General features: G+C 40.6%; 1 protein-coding gene across 6 annotated transcripts in view; it reads right to left on the bottom strand.

The window, feature by feature from the left end:
- Nucleotides 1-23,438, bottom strand: part of BICD2 (BICD cargo adaptor 2) — a 97,924-nt gene that overhangs the window by 19,029 nt on the left and 55,457 nt on the right. For all 6 annotated transcript variants that reach the window (XM_049826288.1, XM_049826289.1, XM_049826291.1 and 3 more), the window contains exons 3-5: nt 5,518-5,670; nt 2,620-3,072; nt 745-1,764 (exon numbers count right to left, since the gene is read on the bottom strand). In XM_049826288.1, the coding sequence (XP_049682245.1) occupies nt 745-1,764; nt 2,620-3,072; nt 5,518-5,670 (1,626 nt within the window). The remainder of the gene's footprint in view (nt 1-744; nt 1,765-2,619; nt 3,073-5,517; nt 5,671-23,438) is intronic.

Raw genomic sequence — 23,438 nt, 5'->3', positions numbered from 1 at the left:
CACAAAGAACAAAATAGTCTATCAGCATTTTGCCTTACATTTTGGGACAGCTTTATTAAAATGTGCAAAAGAAAACTTAAAGTATCTATATATTTCTTAAACAACACTATACTTTTTTCTTTTTGAAGACAGCTTCAATTTGCACTATTTTAACTGTAAAGGAGACAATGAAGCATGTCACATGGTGTCTTAATGATGGTTATTTTCATCTACTGCACTGCTAATGTGTATCAAATGGCACAGCCCAATCCCCAAAGACTAATTTTACCTTTCACCCCTATTATTTTGACCATGTTCTTATGTCACATCCTCATCCTGGAAGGCTTTCTTTTATTTTGCAATTTGAGAGAGAACAGTACTTAAGTTTATGAACTCTTTTAAGGGTAACTACTAGAATTCTTTCAAGTAAAAAATAAGTTTTACCTCTTCATTTTATATGTGTTACATTAAATCCAATCTAATCTAATTCAGACAGGCAGTAGATTGAAGCTACCTTAAACTTAATAAAATCTCATGAGTACGTGACAAGCAAAAATCTGTTAAAGCCCCAGCGCACAGCTTTACGGCAGGACAGCTGTGTGCTTCTAATTAAACAGACTGCTTCAGCCTTGTACCAAACAAATATCAACAACAAAAGCCCCACTGAGTTGAGGGTATGGCAGTATGACCTCAAAGATAAATTCTCTTGTATTTATGACCTAATTCTCAGATACTATAACCTTCACGTCTATAACACCTGGTTACCTGTTTGTTGGCCTTCAGCACAGTTCTCAGAGTTGCTATCTGTTCTCTCTTGGTGCTTAGCAGGGACTTCAACTTCAGGATTTCTTCCATGAGAGCTTCCTTGTCTTTATCCACCACTGGCCCAAGTTCTTGAGTGGCAACACGCTGCCTGGACAACTCAGTTGTTCTGTCCACAGCAGCTTGCAGGTGTTTGATCTGATCCCGAATTATAGCGATCAAGTTGTAAATGTTCATCGGTTCCTTCCGAGGATCTGACACAGGAGATGGCAGAGATGACACTGGAGATGGGCTGCTGTCGCCGCTTCCATTCTCTGCCTTTCCTAGCTCTATAGTTAACAACCCTTTAGAAAGAAGAATGGGAGACCTTCTTCCCCTGGTCTCTGGACTACTGCGTCCACCTTTACCTTCCTTGTAGTAATCTAGCATCACTCTGTTTGGAGTTTCATTGTTGCACATACAGACGTGGTGGTATAAATTGGCCAACTCTTCGCTGAAGGTGACTAGTTCATCTTGGGCCACACTGAGGCTGCCCTGTGTTTCTCCAGCAACATCACTGACTTTCTTCAGCTCCTTCTCCAGTCTGGCCACCTGTTCTCTGTCATGCCTACTGGATTTTTCTAGTGAGGTAATCTTTTCAGTGAGAGCTTGGCTCTCAGTCTCATACCTGCTCTTCTCTTCCTCATACTTAGACTCACATTCTTTGTATTTGGCCTTAAGATTTTTGAGCTCTTCTTTTAGGTCAGTAATCTCTGCCACAGCCACTTTGTACTTGCACTCCAGGATCTCTGGCCCATTGATGTCAACCTCATAGTAGTCTCCATCTTCATGGCTGTCTCGGTCCTTCTCGTTGTCAAGGGCAGACTGACGTTCCTTGCTGACCTGGAGCTTCTTCATTGCGTTCAGGTTTTCTGTGAGCCTGCCAACTTTCTCATGCTGCTCTGAGAGGGCCCCCCGTGTATTTTCCAGCTGCTTCTGAGATTCCTGTAGCGTTGTTAACAAGTTCACCTTTTCTCTTTCCATCTGAAATGCATGAACACAGACATCTACTTAAAGGGAACTGCATCACTTAAATGGTTTTATTGTAAGAGACAGAAACTTAGCCAAGGTCCATACGGCTGCAGAAATCTGATCACTTGCACATTATGGAAAAGACTATTTAATTCATTCTAAAACTATCTCAAGCACAGTGTTCCTTGCCAATTCTTTCTCATTTCCACTTCAAAATGCACATTTTTACACATTTCTTCCATAGCTGATGTTCTCATTGTGAAAACATCCTTTCAGCTGAAGATAAGCTAATGGTTACTGTTATCTTGCAAATTATCAAGTAAATATTAGAAAACATGCAGCTAGTCTATGGTGGAAGCTTGGAGCTTCATGAGAGGCTCAGAAATACCAAAACTTTTAAAGTTTCTCCTCTGAAAGTTCTTATTTTGAAAAAATCCAGCAATTTTTTCCACAAAGGCTTTTTCTTCTATAACACTTAAAAAAAGCTTGACAAAATAACTTTAAAATGTTTCCAGGCAACACAAATATGTACCTTGTTTCAGACTCTCCAACCGCCCAATAGTACAAATATAACACAGAAAATACTTGGTACTGATTAAAACTTCATGTTCTTTGAACTAATTACAGAAAATAGTTATGGTGTACCAAACTCCTTTTGATGAAGATGACTGGAGTACTATCAATTTTTGAACAAAATACTATATTTCTTGCTAGTGACATACTAACAAACATTTAACATCCTCAAATTTTAAATCCGAGCCTTTACAAGTACGGTGGCCACGAGAGATATTGAAAAGACTGAAATTACAACCCAAATAAACTCTAGCAGCTATTTGGAAGTACACGTTGTTTAGAAAACCCATTTACCTGTACGAGCTGTTGTTTCAGCTTCTGGATTTCAGAAATGTTTAATTCACTCAGCAGATCTGAAACCAGACTTGGGGCTGGAGGGAAAGTTTCATTTTTCTTGGGTGTTGATGTACTATTCTTGCCATTGCTGAGTTTGCTGAGGCAGTTCTGATCAAATCCATTCATGATTTCATCATTATTGGGCTCTGTGGCTTCATCACTGAACTTCAGTCCATCCAAAGAGATGTTCAGGTGGCTGTTGTACATGGAGTCATTGATGTTCATGTAGTGAGAGAGCTCCTTACGAAGATTGTTTTTCTGCTCCCGCTCTGTCTTCAGCGTCTCTAAGGCCTCCTCAAGCTGGCGTTCGGAGATCTCCTTCAGCCGTATGGCATCTTCTAGCTGGCTGTTGAGAAATTCTGTTTCCTCTTCAAGCCTTTTGATTTCATGTTTCAGGCCTTCAAACTCCACCTGGAGATACACAAATAGAAGGGAAAAAAAATCCCTAATGAAAATGTCTGCCTGCAAGGCACCAAGTAATTTTACTTTTGAGTGTTTGATTTCACTAAATACGGTGATAACAGAATAATTTTTTTTCAGTTCTGAAGTCTAGTTTTGGCACTATGACTGTAAACATTGCTTACATAATTTACCTTGACAGAGACCATGGAATAAAATTTCTACACAAAATGTCAAATTAGCTGATCTATTCTAGCTTAAGACAGGTGACAGATACAGTGTGTGATACAGAGCATCACAAAACAGGCTTTCCTAGCACATTATGCAAACTCTTTCTCTGTTTGATTAACAAGTTCCTTGGCCAACCTTCCCACAAATTCAAGCTCAACATTTCCAAAACCCAGCATTACAAAGCTATGCTTCTGACACTCTGCTGCACTGCTGTTAGAATATTCCACTAGGCTTAAAACTGTTGGGATGCACCTAGCAATCAAACTCTGCTTTTATACATTCAGAATAAAATGTTTTATCATTTTTGTCATCCTCATTTCAGCACATCTTGAGAAAGCTACAATTCAGACTCTACACTTCAGAACTATAGTGCTGCTACATGAAATTTGATGGCATGCTATAAGGTTTTAGCTGTAAAATTGCCTTTTTTTAAAACCTTTCTTGCACTGAAATTACAAACACCAATGATTGGTGTAAAATTTTTAATCCCTTGGGGAAAAAACAAAGTGTAAAGAATACTTTTTCCCTTACCTTGAAAGAAAGGAAAACATACCACATGATATATGACCCTATTTATTTTTGCCATCTGCTAAAGGAATTTCAGATGCCAATATACACCAGTTTGGTAGTGCTGAACCACACCTGATTTAAACACCAGGAGCCAATCATGTTAATTCAGTTCTGCAAGTCAAGCCTGGAAAAACTTGATGGCTTCTTCTAGTTATGTCAGTAGATAATTAAAGCTTAATAAAATTCTTCAAGTAGGATTAGGACAAGGTAGAAAATGAAATAATCCATTGCCATGAAAAGAATTAGCTCTTGGTTTTATATACGTCCACTGAGCTCAAATATTTAAGATTACAGTCTATTTTCAAAGGTTCCAGAATACACACACAGTAGACAATAATTACTAGCAACTTACAAGATAGCATCTGAGGTTAAATTCAGCTCAGCCCAGAATGACAGCATTCTTGAATATCATTATTTTGGAATGTGAACATTAAGCTTGGAACTTTCACTTGCTCCTCTGAATACAATGAATGAGACGAAGAAAGGTAAAAACCAAAAGTAACCAACTACATTGGTTGGATTTTAACAGATCACTATCTCTTCCGGTCTGCATCTAGAGCGTAATAGCCCCTCCACCCCTACTGCATGATGTCAGGGCACCCAAACCAGCGTAATTAGACCAAATATATTCAGGTGAGAGCAAGTCCAAGCTGGAACCCCATTTTGGGCACATTAGTGAGGCCAAAGTGATAAACATTGCCATAGAGTTTCACCTGGAGATAAATGAAATACATTCTATATCCCAAACACCTCACTTGATAGGGCAGCTTTCATTCAGAACACTGAAGGAGTTCTGAAGCAAATCCTAATATGCTTTTGCTATGTGCTCACTCTCACAGATGGTATTAACACTGCTGTTTTCTTCAAGAGCTTTTATTTCAGGAATGTTAAGCCATTTTCTCAACTGAACCTTGAGTTTTATTTATACAATGAAACTGACAGGTACCTGAAGAATAAAAATAGCAAGCCCCCAAGTGATAGACAGATGAAGATAAGTGAACTTTGCCAAAGACCACATCTAATCTAATTACCTCTGCAAATGATAACTCAGGGAAATTGAGTTGTTCCAAAAATGCATTTTCTAAAATTCTGAAAATTGCTGGAAGTGTGCAATTAAACGTGACTTTTCAGATGAGCAGTCACACAGGTCTGACAGTATAGAGCAACTATACCACTAATACATGTTTAATGAAAGTAGCTAGAAGAGAGGAGGACTAAGAACTGGAGAGATAATGTAAGCACTAATTAACAATAAAAATACATGTTCAGAAATACATCCAGTTACAGATACCGTAGAAGAGGATGGATGGATGGAGAGTATTGCAAAGACATTGAAAAACTAGTGGAGCAACAAGACTAAACCAAATAAAAAAGCAGACTGGTAGAGAATTCACATCCATCAAAGAGAGAGAACACAGTAGAAGGACTTGGAGGTCAAAGTAGAAGCAATAAAGTCTTATGACTGTATAAACAGAGTCAGAAAGAACTTAAACATTTTGGGACAACTCTTGGTACTAAAAGATCGAGTTTATAGTCTCAAAAGCAGAACAAACATGGAAAATAAGTGGTTGGATGTTCAAATGAGACAGAACCATGCTGTAACGCAGGAATTAGCTGGTGCTACCAAAGCAATGCTCGCTATTTTGAAAAACTTGCCTGATTTTGCTTGAGGACAGACACTTGTTTCTGGAGACAGATATTTTCCTCTTCAAGCTCAGTGTAGTCTTGCAGCAAACGCGCTTCTCGGAATTTATATTCCTTAATATCATCTCGCAGACGGGCCCTTTGGATCTCCACATTCTGATTGACCTGGAAAAAACAAACAAACCCCAAAGCAATGGTGATTTGGTCAGCTACAATTAAGTTTCAGAATTTTATCTTTCCTTACATACACTAATCAATTAGATTATATTCAAACAGAAACTCTTCCCCTCGGCCCCCCTGAATGAAATTACAGAAAACCAAGTCATTTACACAATAATTAGATCTTGTTTCCTTGCTTCTCTTACAAATTCTCACCCTTGACTCAAAGAAAAGTTCACGAGCAAGAAGGGAAAGCAGCATTCACACCTATGTTGTCTCACCAGCTGTAAGCAACAGACGAAAGTTTTCCAGATCAGAAGTCAATGCCAGAATCTGTTAACACTTAAACAAGAACGGCCCTTTCACAAGAGAAAGACAGATTCAGATTACTCCAGACATTCTTATTTGGACATATATTTGCTGCTGCTTTTCAACAGACTTTTTCTGTATGCCCAATGCAATAATTTGTAAATATGTTTCAATTAATCCTTTTGGAGAGAGACACTGAGTTAAAGCTCAAATGAAATCCAAGATCCCAGGGTAGAAAGAAACAGCAACTGTGGTTGACTTATAAAATGTTCCCTCCCCTCAGCCCCAAGACTTACGCAAGACCTTAAAGAACAATTTAAAAAAAAAAAAAAACAAAAACAAAAAACCACCCAAAATCACCGTTATTGTTTCAGGATAGAACAGTACTAAAAATCAATATATTGGTGTAATATGATCTTTAGATCTTTCATGAATATACACAGACACTTAAATAAATTGAGCTAGCACATATCCAGCTAGGTCAATGGCTTGCTGTACTTAGCTCTTATTTTTTCCAACATTATTTTCCTGCAAGCACACATCTTTAAACACTTAATTGAAACAAAGTGGAAAAATATGTTCTAAAACATTAGCAGAAATATCTTCAGAGATAGGCAAATAGGCAATATAGTTGCCTACAAAAGCAGTATCTGGATATTTTAGCAGCCATTATCTGTGAAGTGACAAGATGGTTTTCCAAACAGTTCTAAAATCAGCACAAAACAAACGCGAGCTCATGAAAGAGGCAGCCTGTCGATTCAGCTAGTTAGGTTATAGTATCTTATTTCTGTTTTCATCTATCCAGCAGCCTAGCCAAGAAAGCTTCATCCTCTGGTATTCAAGCTCAAGATTCCCTTAGTGTTCCCCGCTTCTGGTTAGAAAACAAAATGTCAGCAATGACTAAAATATGGTCTCAGTCCTCTTGTGAATGTGCAGCAGGAATACACAGAAGTAATACAACACAAGTATCAACAGGCACCTACAGAAAGCTAAGAGATAAAGGAAATGTTTGCAGCAGGAGCATATGCCAAGACTTGAATCTGGCACGTTCTGAACACAAAACCAGAATCACCTGCAACTGTTAAGACCAATAAATTTAAATTACAGCTCCCTCACATGTCAGGTAAAGATTAGACTATATAAACTTGTCTGCTTATTTTTAGCAATGAAGAGCACTGCTTCCCAGCACACTGAGAAGCTAAACCAAACATTAACTGCTGAAAGCAGACACTATAGTACAACAATGCAAATGAAAAGTTACTACATTCCATATTCCATGCCTGAGCAAGCATTGGCTCTATCTTTGCACAAACCCAGAGCTACAGGGAAAGATGCGCTGTAAGTAGCTGAAGGCTACAGGACGACATGAATTCACATCTTCTCAACAACTGCAATGAAGACAGACCTCTTGCCTTTGGCAGAAAGAGCCTCCAGCCAGATAATTCAAACTGTTTAACAGTTAGGATTGCAAAAGGCTCTTGCATCAAACCAAGTTTCATACAAATTAGGAGAGCCTATCTGTAATTTTCCCCATTCCCAAGTAAGTGAAATGCAATGGGAGACCTCCCACAAAGCTACTGGCAAGCTTCTCTCCCCACCATTCAAGGTTGCTTTGCCCCTCTTCTTCCCTGGATGACCTTATCTTTGCAGAGGTCAATGCCTGGAGAAATCATTGGAGCTGGTCTTTTTTAAAGAAAGAACGGTTTCTGTCCAATCCTGCCCATTTAATTCAGAGCAACAGTAAGAGCTCATTATTTAATGTGAAAGTATTGTCATGCTCTGTCTAGCACAAGAAAAATAATTCGATTTCAATGTGTACAGGAAGGCCAGATTTAAAAATAGCTCCCTTGTTTCCTGACCAGAGAAGGAAGATACAACCTAGATTTATTGGCTGTTTAACAAACTGTACATTCAGTTTGCTCTTAGCATTTTCTTGTCAAATAAATGTGCATTCTTGCAAGCTGCAAGGTTAAACTGGGTGCCATGCTATCTCATATAACTGACCAAGTGGCAGGACTTTTTCCTGCAGGAAAGAGAAGCTACTGCATCCTTCCTTCATCAGATTTTTCTATTACCCATACAGAAAGTGGTATTTGTGTATTTTAAGATAGACACACATACACTGCACATGTTCTCACAGGTGGTGTTTTACAATTCTGCAAGTCTATAGAAAAGGTGAGCTGACCTACTGATGAGTTTGAGCCTTTCTGTGACTCTTGTTGCTTCAGGGGCTTAGTGGCTTCTTCCTTCCTCCTCTGCCCTGAGCAACCCCTGAGCACAGGGGAGAAGGGGGAGCTGGAACCCGGGGGCATGCCTAGCACAGTCACACCTCCACCCAAAAAGAATCACACAGCACTTTAAAATATCATTACCACTGCATGGAGAATTGATGGCCATTGAGCGTTCATCTACCTGACAAAACCTCTCAACTTCTCAACCTAGAGAATATACCTGCTACGCAGAAGCCTCCCATACATCCCGCCCAAGAAAAGGCTGTGATCTGATTTTGCCTGATCTAAAGGCCATAGACCGCCCTGCTCCTGCTGCTAGAGAGCTTGTCTTCATCATTTTCACCCTCTCAGCTTTGCCTCAGAAGCGTTCTGCAAGGGGCCGCTCTGAGCAGCACCAGGGATGGAAATAGCAAGGATTTCCTCAGGACCAGTTTGAATTGCCCATGCCTGCATGTCAAAAACACAACTACTGTCCTTCATCACTGCCAAAAGCCTGCTCCTTAGCACCTACTTTTCTAGTACACCCCAGCATATAAAGTTACATATAATTTGATCCTGAGAATTAAAATAATTGAGAAGAAAACCTCAGGTAGCTGATTCCCTCCTTTGTTTTGGCCACTGCACAGCCTGACCAGAGTTCAGCCTCCAGATAACCAGCCAGAGGCTGATCTTGCAAGCAAAGCTGTGTCACTAGCACAGTTTCTGTTACCTTGAGCTCCACCAGTTCATGAGGTCACGGGTCAGTTCAAGTTCCCCGCTGTAGTAAAAATGCTCACACCTGATTTTACATGTCATTACCATCATCAAGAGTCAAACCTTAGTTTGCCCACATTTATTTCTAATTCTAGGATTAGATTTAATGCTTCATGCAATAAATATTTCTATATATGATCATTCCCTTGTGGTCTTCATGGAAAGGATTCACAAAAAAGGATGCAGACTCTTTGAAAGACATACAGTGCAGTCAGAAAGTATGGCAACTCACATATATTCTGTTGCTGTGGGGAGAAGAAAATCAGAATCATAAAATCATTTAGATTGGAAAAGACCCTTAAGGTCATAGAGTCCAATGCTACCAACCTAACACTATTGATTATTTTGGTGGACTTGGTAAACATAATCTCTTAGACATTTTATTAATTATCAGCATGCAAATTGGGAAGACTAATCCTTAGATACGTAATTTAGTGCCTTCTTTGGCACTTTTTTGAACGAGGTGCTTAAGCCAATGTTTTTCTGAACATTGCCTTCATGCTCACAGATGTCACTCCAGAAGAGCCTACTTCAAAGCTACATCTACCCTAGGTACCAATGGTGAAATTAAGAACTCAAAATATGGACCATAAAGTTTTTCTATGCACAAGAAGAAAACTTCAGGTCAATCACTAGACATTAACACAACTAACAAGTTACATTATTTAGGCTACAAAGACTGGCAGTTGCAAGTTGTGTGTGAAATTCACAGCTGCCCATCTGATTTTAATTGCAGTTCCTTTGCACATGTGAGGACTGGGGTCCTATGGCAAAGTATCACATAACTGTGTAATTAAGGGCTGGGATATAAAATACTCCAAGAACAGAGCTGAATGAAGATTGCATGAGAAACAAAAAAAAAAATCTTCCCTTAGTTCTCACGTTACAGGCTTGTAAATATATTTTTTTTTTCTATTACAGATATTAAACAAAACACTAATATTTGAGAGGAAAAAAATTAAAAGTTCCACTAGATCTGTTTACTATAGATCAGCAAAAGGTTTGGAGACCTGAACTTTCACTACTGCAATAAAGATCACCTGTTTGTCAAGGATGTTTGCAATCCCTGGTGATGGGCAAATCCTTCTGGGATGGAGAGGCAGACCAGCAGCCATGGGTGGCCAGTAGCATCTCCTGACGATGGCCTTCCCTCTCTCTCATCTATCCTCAGATGCAGGAGCTACAAGAGCTTCTAATTTTTACAATTTTGCCCACTCTGTTCATAAAATAGAAGAACTATAAAATAATATTAAAACATTTATTTATTCATGCAAAGGAGAAATGTCACAGTGGCCTGGCTCTGCTTCCTCATTGACAGGAGAAACTACCTCCAGTCACACCTGCACCTATGTTATCATGTGTGCACACATACTGGTACAACATAAGATACTCCTTTGTATGAGGAAAGGCTCATAAATAAAAACACCTGTAGGTACCATGGCTCACACAACCTCAAGTTGGGAAAAGAAACAATTTTATTTCCCGTATAACCCATGTATAAAATTCAGGCTGTATCACAATCCACACAAATATCCCACACATTGAATGCCGGGAAATGAAAACAAGTCTGGTAGAGACTGACAGCCAGGCACAGCTATACATATAGCTGTTTTATATATATATATATATATAAATATATATAAAATATATATATAAATATATATATAAATATATATATAAAAGAACATGTAACAACTACCACGCCAAACTTGTGCTTATGACATTTGTTCAGCATTCAGCTATTCTCATTGACATACAACAGTCATCGAGTTTCTCAAATGTAACTATCATAGCTTTTATATTTTGATTCAGTTTATGAGCCACAGACATCCCTCTCTGGCCCAACACAACAGAAGTGGACCATCCTTTGGATATAAATCTTTGTTTTTTCTAATTGTATCCAGCAACTGTGTCCTCCAAACACTGCATGGGAAGCTACTCAGAAAACCGTTCTTGTAAGTGACAGAAAAATTAGCGTGCTCTCAGCAGTGTTTTACAACACAAACACATTCAGAAGAAATATTGCAAAAGACAGACCACACAACCAGCAGAGAAAGTCACTGTGTGCATCAGTCAGACTGTATTTTCCAGAATTCATAGCAGGTGTTTTTGGTGTCCTGTTCACACAAGCCCACTGGAGAAAAATAAAGTAGACATGCTAAACTGTAGTTTGAACTCTTCTCCACTGTTTTGTTGCAAGTCGTGCTGTGACATGGTCTATCTGCTGAAAAGCTGCTTGACTTTCTAAGCCTTGGTGTGACTGCAGACAGTGGTAAATACAAATAGGGAAGGAAAGAGGAAGGTGGAGCACTGTGGTCACTTAGAAGCAGAAGAAATAGTGGTTTGTTTGTGTGTTTTCAAAAGCAAAGTCAAGCTTTAATCACGTTTCATACAGAAAAAAAATTACTGAGCCAGAAAATCCCGAGAGAGAGAGATGACTCATATCCCAGTCAAAGTCTCTCTTCCCAGGTGCCTCTCTGAAATACCATTTCACCCTGGGAGCAGGGGAAAACAACAACCAACCAAAAAAAAAAACCACAAAACAACAACCCCCCCCCCCCCAAAACTCCATCAGTGGCAACTACAGTCAAAAGCAGGCAAGAAGCTCCAAGCCCACCAGTGCAACACTTGTTCCCTCGCACTCTCACAGAAATCAGAACTATGCTTAGATGCCACTGCAGGCAGCTCTGCCCTCCTAGCACAGCTCAGCAGCATGATACAAGCCTCCCAAATACAGCACCAGGAAACGTCTGTGTTAGCACCTTGGGTTGTTCTGCAACTAATGCTAGAAGAACTTACTAAAAAAGCTCCTTACCTCACCCCTTTTGAGGTTTTCCTACGCCTGGGCCAGGTGTATGCCCATTTTATGCATCTGAAGCCACTGAGTGAATCCGACCTGATTTCTCTTTCCTAGCAGAAGTTGCAGTCTTATTTTTTAATTTTTGGACTAGGAGACAAGATCTAATTCACATGAGACATGCCCAGTGTTCCCAAGCACAGTCAGGTTGAACTCCATGACAAATATCCTGCAGGGAACAAAAATCAGAGATGGCAGGGAAGAACAGGTGGGGTATGTGCAACTCACAGCAAATCTGTTCTCCTGCAGAAAGTAAGGAAAAGAGCATACTAGCTACTTATCATAACTTACATACAATGGTCCCCATAGCTCTGTAGCATTAATGGAAGACATGAAGCTACACTGAAAGTTTGGTAGCAAACGTGCACAATTGCCTGCTTTTTGGTTGTGGTTGTTTTTTTGTTTTGTTTTTAAACTGTCCTCTCATTATCCAAACACCTACCCTTTGACAAAGCACCTTACTATGGATACATATGTCTCAGGATTTTCTTTAGCTGTGATTAATGCCGGGGTACCACCCTACTAATGTACTCAGCTCAAGATTTACTGGGTTTTTTTCAAACCATTAAATAAAAAGCTTTGTGAAGCTGTGACATTAAGGATGAGTTTATCACAACACTGGAGAACAAAGAAATGCACTGTCATGGATTTCTTTTCTGCACAATATTAGAGAGAGACCTGACTGAGCTGAGACTCAGTTACCACAGCATATCCTGGAGCCATTTAAATCTCTTGTAACTACTTAATCAGCATTAAGTCTTGCTACAATATGTATGTCCTATTACTTAATGTGTTGCTAACTACCTGTTCAAACATTCCATCCAATCCAGAGTCAAATCCAAAGCACATCCTCCAAACCCCTTCTTTGTCACAGGGAGGGTTAACACCTGTGTACATATGGCAACACGCCACTTATCTTGTTTAAGTACCCCGTATAAAGATCCAGCCCTGCTCTAGTGATGCTCTCCAACTGCAAGCTTACAACCCAGGCGAGGATAAATACACCTCCCCCCGGCCCAGAGGCTTTAGCTGTCCACCCAAATGGGTGGTCTTTGCCTAGTAGTCCACTGGGCACTAAACACAAGGCGCCTGGCACTGGTGCAAGCCCACACAGGCAGCAGCAGTGGCGCGATGTCTTCACAGAAACAAACAGATCAGTGGTGTAGAAGGAGCTGGGAGGATTGGAATGAGCCTTGTGATCAAAAGCTGGGGGCACTGGCAAGTCTCTGAGATCAGAGGACAACTTTCTAAATCCAACTGAAATAGCCCATTTTAAAACTGGAGTAAGTCAGTTCCTGTTAATGGTCTCATTTCCAAACAGTGATCTCATCACCTATAAAACTGAGCCATTTTTGAGCTCCAGGAGCACAAGAGGGGACCCCATTCCCTCTGTGCCTTCCCAGCCACCCTTCTTCTTCGGAGACCTGGGCTTGTCCTCCTGCAGCGCCGGATGGGCCTGGGCTCTGCACCTCGGCTCCAGCTGAGCGTGGGAGTCTGGATGGAAAATGCTGACCCAAACTTAATGACAGTGTTATGAATGGCACTGTGTAACGTTATTATTAGTCTCCCCCTTCCTGCACTGAATTGCTTGCTAAGAGCAGTTAAACTCCATCTGCTTTTCAAATCTCAAATCTAAATGCTTGGCAGCTTTCCATGTACTTGACTGCCACAAAGAAAACATTTAACCCTTCCAAGGCCTGCCAATAAACTTTTAGGTAGCTGTCATCTTTTACCTCCAGAGGGGCTGGCGGAGCCAAGCCCAGCTCTAAAAAGGGTCACTGCCACCCAAAGCGTCCCCAAGCAACGACCTGCAGCGATGGGCAATGCTCAACAGCAGCCTCGCTCACTGCTGCACCCAGCAAAAACTGCCTGCCTGCAGTGTCAGCTAGCAGGTTTTGAAGGGTTTTCTGCGTGCTGTGTTTGTATTTTGAGATGCTAATGAAACAAGCTTGAGGTTGTTTCAACAAACCTCCCTCAAGTTGAAAGGAGAAGGAAGAAAAGAGCTCAGTAACTGAGACAACAGCCCTCTGCATTCAACGGCTTGCCCATCGTTGAGAGCACAGGGATGTCCTTCCCCACGGGATAGCTGAACTTGGATATACCTTGGCAATATCTGAACTCAAGTTCTGACTGCAGTAATTCTCCCTATGGATGTAAACTAGCAAGGGACTGGAAAGATGAAGCACGCTTCCAGGAAAACAAAATGAACAATAAACCAGCTAGACTTACATAAGAAGTATGAAGAGCCTTTGCTGCCTCTTCTGCGGTTTTGTCTACAGCCCACACTTAGGGGAATAAAGTAATACCAAAGATGTATTACAATTAATAGCCCTAAGTCACACTTAATTAAAAAAAAAAAGAAAGCATATTTTGTGACACCAAACAGTTTTTTATATTTCAGATTGAGACTGCTTATTAAAAGCTAATAACCAAAAATCAGTCATCCCTTATATCTGCACTCCCTAAGAGAAAACAGCAATAAAACCTACAAGTGAGATAGTGCTCTGCCTGGAGAAGCTGTGGTGACTCTAAGGAGTTACAGAACAAGAGATCACAAAACAAACTTTGAAAAGGTATTTTGCTGGGATTGATTTCAGATGCCTGAAAGCTCTCAGGGTTTGATTTCCCAACTGAAGCATATAATCCAGACTCCTCTAATGCACCAGGTGTCTCAGGAGATTCAAACACACAAAATCCACTGAGATAATTTGGTAGCAAACTCATACCAGACCAATTCCCCTATCTAGATATTTGGCCTACATCTCTGGTTTCAGGAAGATGCTCTTCCTCTCAAAAGCAACCATGCTGCTGGCATATGGCTCATAACATATCCACAACAGCCCTCATCAGAACAGGAACTTTCTTTGGTGAGGTGCCAACTTGCTGTCTGCTGGACCTACGTGTTGTGATTCTTCCAGTGAGCTGACCAACTCTGGCCCCAGATGGGTCCTGAAGGGGCTGATGGGCAGCAGGTGAGCCTGCTGCACCCTGCCAAGCTGGGCAAGTCTTGCAGAGCAGTCGCTGCTGGTGCTTCCAGGTACAGAATAGCCCTGGGACAGCAGCAGTGACAAGCTGGTGACCCTGGTGGAGAAGTGGCAGGGAATCCCTTCTAACACCATCAGACCTTTCCCTGTCATCATGGCAGTCGATGTCCTGAATAGTCTCTCTTGTCCCTAACAAAGCTAAAACAAGTCTAATGTTCTAATATTTTAGTATTTCCATAAGCCACTTTTTTTAGCCCACTTAAGACTTCTAAATGCTTTTCTCCCTGGTCAAGTTTTTTTTTTTTCATTGTTATTTTTGGTTTTGTTTTGTTTTTTTTTTTTTTAATTTTAACATCCTTCTGTTCATCTGTGATAATTATTGTCCAAAACCCTCTCACATCAACAATATTAGAGAAGAACTACTCTACACTGTGCTCTGTGCTTCGTGCCTTCAGTCCAAAACTGCAGTTTTACACTGCTGTTATGTCCCTTTGCAAATCCATGTTAAGTTTGCCTCATTAGAAATATCCACAAACCACATATTTTCAATAAATGTAAGTACAAGTTTCTCTTGTTAATTGAAGCCTGTGCTCCTCTGTTACAAGGTCTGTTGGAGGCTCATTTATTTTCTCACTCATATTTCTTACCCTAATATTAAAGGCCTATTTTAAAGTTTCCATTAACCGTTTCCAGCAATGACAGTCTTTCTTGGGCAGATTTAACACTAGCATACTGCGGCAGCAGGCCAGAAGCAAGTTTATGGGACTTCAGCACTGGATACCACAAATCTGTCAGACTTAAAAAAATTCACAATTAAAATAATATTGACAAAAAGTCAAAGTTAGCACAGCTATGAAAGATTAGAGGTCTCCCACTGACTTAATTTGGCTGTAACTAATTTATGTGTGAAGCATGAGATGAAAGCTTTGGCTAAATTTATACTCCCAGCATTAGTGGCCTATTTTCACAAGGTGCCACACCTCCTGGATGTGGAAAGTGCTTAGTTTACACCACCCAATCCTACTGAGATACAATCATCTCAAAACCACTGGCTTAGAGCTCCAACACTACTTCAAACATTTTTTAATGAACTAAATCCCAAAGGAGTTATCTATCTAAATTAATAATACCTCTGATACCACTTTATAAGTAGCAGAGGTGTATGAAAGATTTTGCTTACATTTAGATTATAAAGTGGTACTTTATAGAAAATGCCGTGGAATAAAGGGAAATGCTGTAATATTAAACAATATCATATGGAAGCCTTACTGAGGCCGGATTTGGAGAAAAAAACCCAACCAAACAGGTATTTTCCCTTTACAGGCATAGTACTCTTTCTGGAGTACAGCAATAGGTGAAGAAGATGCCTGGCAGCTCCAAAGGACGAGAGGTACATGGAGCAAGTCTTGAAGTGATGCCCATCCCCAGTCCAATTCATGGGAATGCCAGCCAGGTCCACCCATGCATTTGGAAGCAGCAGCCTTCCCTCTGCTGCCTGGGGCAGTCAGAAACACTCAAGCACTCATCAGCTGTAGGAAACCACACAACTGATGGATACAGTAAGCTCTATACCATGATTCTGGATAAAACCCATCATCTTAACTCTTCCTCCTGAGCAGGATCTGCTAATGGCATAGTCCCACCAGTCTTCACTCACAAACAGCCAACTTCAGCCAGGGTCTTCATCTGTTTGGCTGCAGGAACAGCTCCTCACAGAAGCACAGTCAGGCTCCAGCACGGCTCATGCTGCCGAAACAGGATCACTCAGTATTTCCAATTCAAAGTTGTTGTTTTCTAATCTAGCAGCAACAATTTCTAGTAACACTTCAAACACAACACACCACTTGCACACAGACTGCACAAACTCCAAGTGTGTGTGTCTAGGGCAAATTTTTTTAAATGAAGTTGCTGCATGTAACTTGCATTAAACTAGAGGCAGAACCTCTAGTGAGGGAAAAGGATCAAGTGAAGAGGGATAGAAAGCAGAGTAGAGGGAGATCAGCATGGGCATAACCACAACCCAGCTGCTGCCATATCACAGCCTGCATTTATTTTCCAACAGACAAACTGTAGGTTACAACAAGAGCAGCTCGGATTTTCTTTCAGCAGTCTTGTTTACCACTTAGCAGGACAGACTTTAATAACTCTCTGATGACTTAATACAATTACTTCATATATATTATGACTAAAAGATGAAATCTGCTTCCCTTTTCACAGTTGTACTTCAGTATGTTACATCTAGCTTGTGTTCCACAGAAATAAACAGATGTGGGGACACAGCAACTGGATTTTCATCAAACAATGACTACATGCTGTTTCCAGAGATTTCCTTCTTCTCACAACTGTTATCTTACAGCTACAAGAGGCTTTGAAAAGCCAAAAACACCAGAGGGTCAGTTGTTATGAATGTATTTATGCCACAGCAGCCTGCCTCTTCCTTGCAGGACACACTTTGGAGGGAGCAGCCAAGTTCTGCACACAGACTACAGTACATTGAAGTTGTGTACCAGTAATTAGCAAGATACTGTTTTGTCCACTCCCACTCAAAGTGCATGCTCTGTGCCAGTTATGAGGCCACTGACCTCATAGAGCAAGGAAAAAAAAATAAAAAAAAAAAATCAATCAATCTTTGGCAATATGAGAGTAACACACTGCCCTCTTTCTATAAAAAAGGATTATTTTCCTAAGAACTGTTTCGATAAATCACACAAATTATACTGTATAAAAGTCTATGTGTAGGCAAAACTGGCAGCAGGAAAACAGAAGAGTCCCTTTGTCATGAAAAAAGCTATGTTCATTGACCCCATGCTAGTTTTTCTTCCCACAGGAGCTTTTGTCCAAGTTCCTCTGAACTTGAATGGCTGAAACATTGTGAAGATTGAACAGCTGTTAGAATAACCATGAGAACATACACCACCATCATTAAGACACAAAAAGGGCAAGTCTCCATTCTAGATTCTGCATTTTAGGGCAAAATACCATGACAGAAGAAGTGGTGGCATCCAATTCTTGGAAGCAGTTGTCAGTGCCTGTGCTGACATGACCATCTATATTGCCAGTTAGCCATAAGCTGTCCCAACAAACATCACTCCTAGAAGCTGCTGACTAGTTTTGCGTTGGCCATGCAACTGTAACACCGTGAACTTCCTTAGATATTCTCGAAAACCAGATCCAAACAAGTTATTTATCAGGTTGAAATCAGTCATCTTTTCAATCTCTGCAGCAATGGAGGGTCAGGATAACCCAGGTAAGAAACACCAAGGATACCTCTCTGGCTTCCTGACCTAAACTACCTCACGCAGAAGCACCTTGGATTTCATTGCACGCAATACCTGGTTATTATGTTCAGTATTTCCCCTTCAGTACTGGCTACATCAGGAACAGCTCAGACTAGTGCCAGTCTGACATACTGCTGAGGACAAGTAGCTTTGGTGCAGGGAAATACCAACTACCCTGGGGTTCTCTCATCTGCTCAACTTTTAGAGCAGTGGATACCTCCCTCTGGGCAATCAAATGCTAAAAAGTAGCAGGCGTTAATGAGTTAGCTACACTCACTAGTGAAATAAAGGGAGAGAATACTAAGCAATGTCAATTAAAATAATCTGGACCCCCTTCATCTGCAGATGAGCCAGTAGGCATTTATGGGGAGCTGGGGAGGGAGACATGATACATTACCACCCCAAGCTTCTTTCACATAAAAAAAAAAAAAAAAAAAAGGATAGCAAGGAGTATCAGTAAAGTACATCAAAACTAAACTTGAAAACCAAAGCATAGGGTTAAAAAAAAAAAAAAAAAGGAATGGATTTTGATACAGTCACAAGGGTGGCAACAGCACAGCAATGTTATTTCTGATACTACTGATACTAGAAGCACATCACCTAGCTGGCTCTTTGTGCTTCTGCCTGAGCAATGTTTTGTCACAAGCCACATTCTTAAAACCTACTGTATGTGACTTGAAAATAAATCTCAGGGTGCCATTCTGAGTCCATCAGCACAGAACTACTAGGTGAAACATAGGAATTCTTTTCCCAAGACATTAGAGTACTGCTCCAAGGCATAGTGTAGTACACACTCTTTCCTATTTTCAAAAAATGCCAATCTGACCCAAACAAATCTTGCTTGGATAGATTGCCAAGGGTCAACTACTTTAATGGAAGCAGTGCGAAGCACAGGCGAAACAAAGCAATCTCCCTGCTTCTGCATCCTAAAAATCACACTACCAGCCAAGCGGAAGTTTTCATTTTCACTCAGAGTGGGGGTGGGGACGAGAACAAACCTCTTCTAATTAACAGTTTGCAAAGTAAATTCAAGCCATTGTTTCACTGATTAGAGCGTTTCTACCTACTCCTTCAATTTTCAATTGTGCATATTGATTTTACACCTATTAAAAGATCACAGCTGCATACAAGAGACTTTCTCCCTCCACAGCTCATGCTAGCCAGAAACCCTGGGCAGACTAAAGGTTGAAATTAAGGTTGCGAGGAGCCGTGACTAAAGAGAAAGACTCATCCTGCTATTACTGCAGCACCAATAGGCACCCAGCAATTTAATTATAACAGAACAATGAAAAGATCCCCCAGCAAGTGTGCTACCAGCTTAATTTCTGAACAATAGAGCATGGTGGAATCTGAACTGCTAATTGAAACTTTGAGAATCATATTTAGAGTTTCATGTCAGAAGAACAAGAATTTATTTTAATATTTCTTTAAAATCTGAAAATACAGTGTTCAAATGGTGACTTTCAATACCCTTGTTTTCAGTGTAAATTCATTTTTGGACACTGCATTTCTAGGTGGCAGCCATTATAGCAAGAGAAACACTGTTAACATCTTTCCTCTGAATATATCAGTGCACAACGACAATAGAGAAATCATGAGCAGATGCCTCCTTGAACACGTGCAAAGCACATCAACTGAATTTCCATGACAATTCACCTTCTTTGGAATGGATTTTTATTATGTTTCAAATGGATACAAACGACATGCAGTACTTCCTCTTTGTAAAAATACTCAGCTCTCATCATTCTTAAAAAAAAAAAAAAAAAAAAAAAAAAAAGGAAGCTATCGGTATAAAAATCAACTTCAAAGAAAATAAAAAGGTGGGAAGAAAACAGCTGCCATCTGCAGCCATCTGCAATGTGCTGAGCCAGCATGCAGCAGCACACCATCATACTGTTATCACCTCCTCTGAACTTCCTGTGCTGGACAAGACAGATTTTTTTTATTTATTTATTTTTTTAAAAAACAAAACAAAACCCCCAAAACCCAAACAAACAACCCCCCCTCCCCAACAACAACACAAAACTATTCACACTGTGACCCTTCTAATTCTTTCAACACATTAGAGGACAAGAAATCCAGTCCTGCACGCTAAATGCGATAGGCTTAGTGCCTTCAACAGGCTCGTCACTGCTTTGCTTTTAGAAACAGAGCTTTACCAATCCACAAACAGCCTCTTTTACATTTGGAGCATGTTTAGCAGCTGATTTCCAGCCACACTGCTCTCTTCAAATGTAACTCTTTCAATGTATTTTAGCATTATTTAAATATGCTTCTGTATGTGCAGTTCAAAAAACCAGCAATGAATCAAGGAATATCTTCTATACGCTGCTGTGAGGTATTATTTAAGCATTACACCTGGGCCCAGAAGGGACCTAAAAATCCACAGGTAATCAGCTCTGCAAGAGCCTTTGTGCTCAGAGGCTTTTCCATTAAAAGTTAAGGGTTGCCACGGGAGCCTTGAACAAGGAGAAATGGCAGAGAACCATCTTTATCCCCAGAGCATTACACTGAAAGCCGTGTCACATTGCTGCCTTTACTCCCAAATTCAGTGCTGATCAACACATTGATTTCTACGAGCTTTCAGGGAGAAAAAGACAACGTGCAAATGCACCTACCTCCTGCAGCCTTTTCCATACAATGTATGGGAATGGCAGTAAGGGATGTGTGGTATCAACCCTGCAGCCACCCCTGTGGTCTGGACAATCACAACATGACCGAGCACAGTGACCCTCGGAAGGTCACACTTTGTAACTCACCAGGCAGAGCAGGGAAAAAGCTGTAATTTTAAATTTTTTTTTTTTTCAAAACCAAAATATCTTTTTCTCCAGTACTCACCAGCCTGCAAAATCTGGCTTTATAAAAGTTTACGCAAAGCACTCAGCTCTCTTACACAATTCTGCTTGCTCGTATTTTTTTTTCCTCAGCAACTTGACTGTATAACTGGTCCACCTGCCTCCACATCCACCTTTCCTGCTCTGGCTAACTCTGGATTGCACTGGTAGTTATACCAGCACTCAGGCAGCTTCATCTGGTACACAAGGCTGAAGCAGAAAGCCACCCACCAAGCCCTGCTACAGAGGCTTTCTAGCAAAGCTCACCATAATCTGCAACACAGAGATGACTTTTTTTGTTTTAGCTCCTTAAAAGGAGCTCACTTCTTGCTCTTTGTCAACATCCCACCCCAACCCTCCGTTTCTTCTCACCTCTTTCTTAAGATCAACAACCCTGGTCCTGTTTCTTTCGTGACCATGTCAAGTTTTCCTTTCAACTCATTCTGCCTCCATGGGGTCTCAAACTCTGTACCTCCTAGAGGCCAGGTTTCTAGAAAAGCCTTTATTTACAACCTTCCTTCAGTGCAACCAAAACTCTACGCTGCCAAAACTCCAAGCTCCATTGCTCTACAGCAACCAATTCTTCCATCAACTTTCAGAGCTTTTCAGCCTCCTTTATGCCAATTAATCCAAATATTACCACTAAAGTCATCTTCCTTCCCCTTGCTCCAAGTCATATAACCCATGAAAAAGTACCTTTTCCCTGCTTTCTGCATTTGACACCATTTTAATGCCATTCACATCTCTGACCTTTTTCCATTTTTCACACTTCTGCTTCCAAAAGCTGTAAATCCTCCTCTGCTACTGCCCTTTCTGCTTTAAAAGAACTCCTCTAGAGATCAAGTAATTTTTTCTTCCTTTCTTCTCCAAGATTCTTATCATGCAAGACAATAAATCTTTCAGCACTTTCCCTTCTCTAAGCTGTTCACCTATATATGCAGCATTACAGATTAGACACTACTCAGAATGGGGAAGGTGGTTTACTCTACACCATGCAAGTGTGTACAGAAGATAAGTGTTCTACAAACATGTTTTGCTGTATGATTAACATTACCTCAGGCTTCTTTGACCTTTGCAGTGTATCCAGAAATATTACAGCAATAACATTAAGAATTTCATATGATTTCACTGCATCAAAAATGTATCCCCCCCTTCCTCCATTTATTTAGAAAGGAAGAAAGAGCCTTCTTGATTTGATACAGAAATACAGGTCAGACTACATGAACCAGAGGACTTCAAATCTAGAATACATTGTAATAAACTACTTGAACACATTTTTGGCAACTTACCAGCAGTGCACAGCCTAATTTAGAGGACAATAAAATGTTGTTTCCACTTATTCTCTGCTATAATAAAACCCATGCCTTCTCTAAGCATGGCTCCTGATACAGCTTTTAGGAAACTCAGAACACGAACGCTTTCCTTCCTTGGCTGCAGGGGAGATCTGTTGTGCATTTTCCTGTATGGGTTACCAATGTGTTCAAGAGGGAGAAACAGAAGCAACAAAGGACTACTCAGCATCTTGGCTATAAGTCCTAATGGGAAAGAGAAGTATGATCATAACTTCAGGAATACTCTTCCTTCACTGACTACTTTAAGGAAACGTGGAGAACTTCAGCAATCAGATTACTGTGTATTTATAGAAGAATTGTCAGCCATCATTGCTCTGAGCAGATAGGGTCACATCTACCAAACAACTTAATGGCCTACCATGGTGAAAACACTGGCTCCGAAAAATAAACGCTAGCAATTAGAGAGTCAAATATTGTGAACAGACTGTGTCCTGGGCTTACCAGCAATGTCTCTTCCACCTCTGTTCACACGTTTTAACTGTGATAGAAGCACCTGTAATATTGCTATGTCCAAGGATATGGATAGACAACTGCAAGCAATTGCATTACTGCATGTCTAAGGCACTCATGGTCGAAGTGGCCTGAATAATACAGTGCGTCTTATGTTTCCAGCAACTGAAGATCCGCTTCCACTTGAAGCTGTTCTAATCAGAGTGCTGGCAATTATCTGCGTGTCCTTCTGTAAAGGATTCAGCTACCCACAACCAGAGACCAAGTCCTAGGTCTTCGCTGAAGAATAAAGATGCCAGGGCTGGTTGGTTATATTTTTAGGTTTACTCTGAGAGTATGGGTGAGCTTCTCGAGCCATGAACTTGGTTAAGGAAATTATTTACAGGATTTGACTAGAGCATGAGGGTTGTTAAGAGTCACTTGAGGCTCTGGAAAAACAAACTCATGACCAATTCCTCCAATGTGAGGCAAAGGAATAGGATGGAGAGGTAAAACTGACAGATCTTTATAGAGGTCTACATGCTGGGTATGCCTTTTCTCTAGGGTTAAAAACAAACAAACCAACCCCCCAGGATAAACAATTGTGTGTCTGTGTTTGACACAGACCTGAAAATCCCAGCATTATCAACGGGAAAAGAGGGAGAAAGTCGCCTGAAAAGAGGGAGAAAGTCGCCTGAAAAGAGGGAGAAAGTCACCTGTGCGTAGCAAGGCCAGGTAACTGTATGG

The sequence above is a fragment of the Accipiter gentilis genome, chromosome 23 (assembly GCF_929443795.1).
Source record: "Accipiter gentilis chromosome 23, bAccGen1.1, whole genome shotgun sequence".
Taxonomy (NCBI): domain Eukaryota; kingdom Metazoa; phylum Chordata; class Aves; order Accipitriformes; family Accipitridae; genus Astur; species Astur gentilis.
The sequence above is the reverse complement of the archived record's forward strand: the minus strand, read 5'-3'. Positions and strand labels throughout refer to the sequence as shown.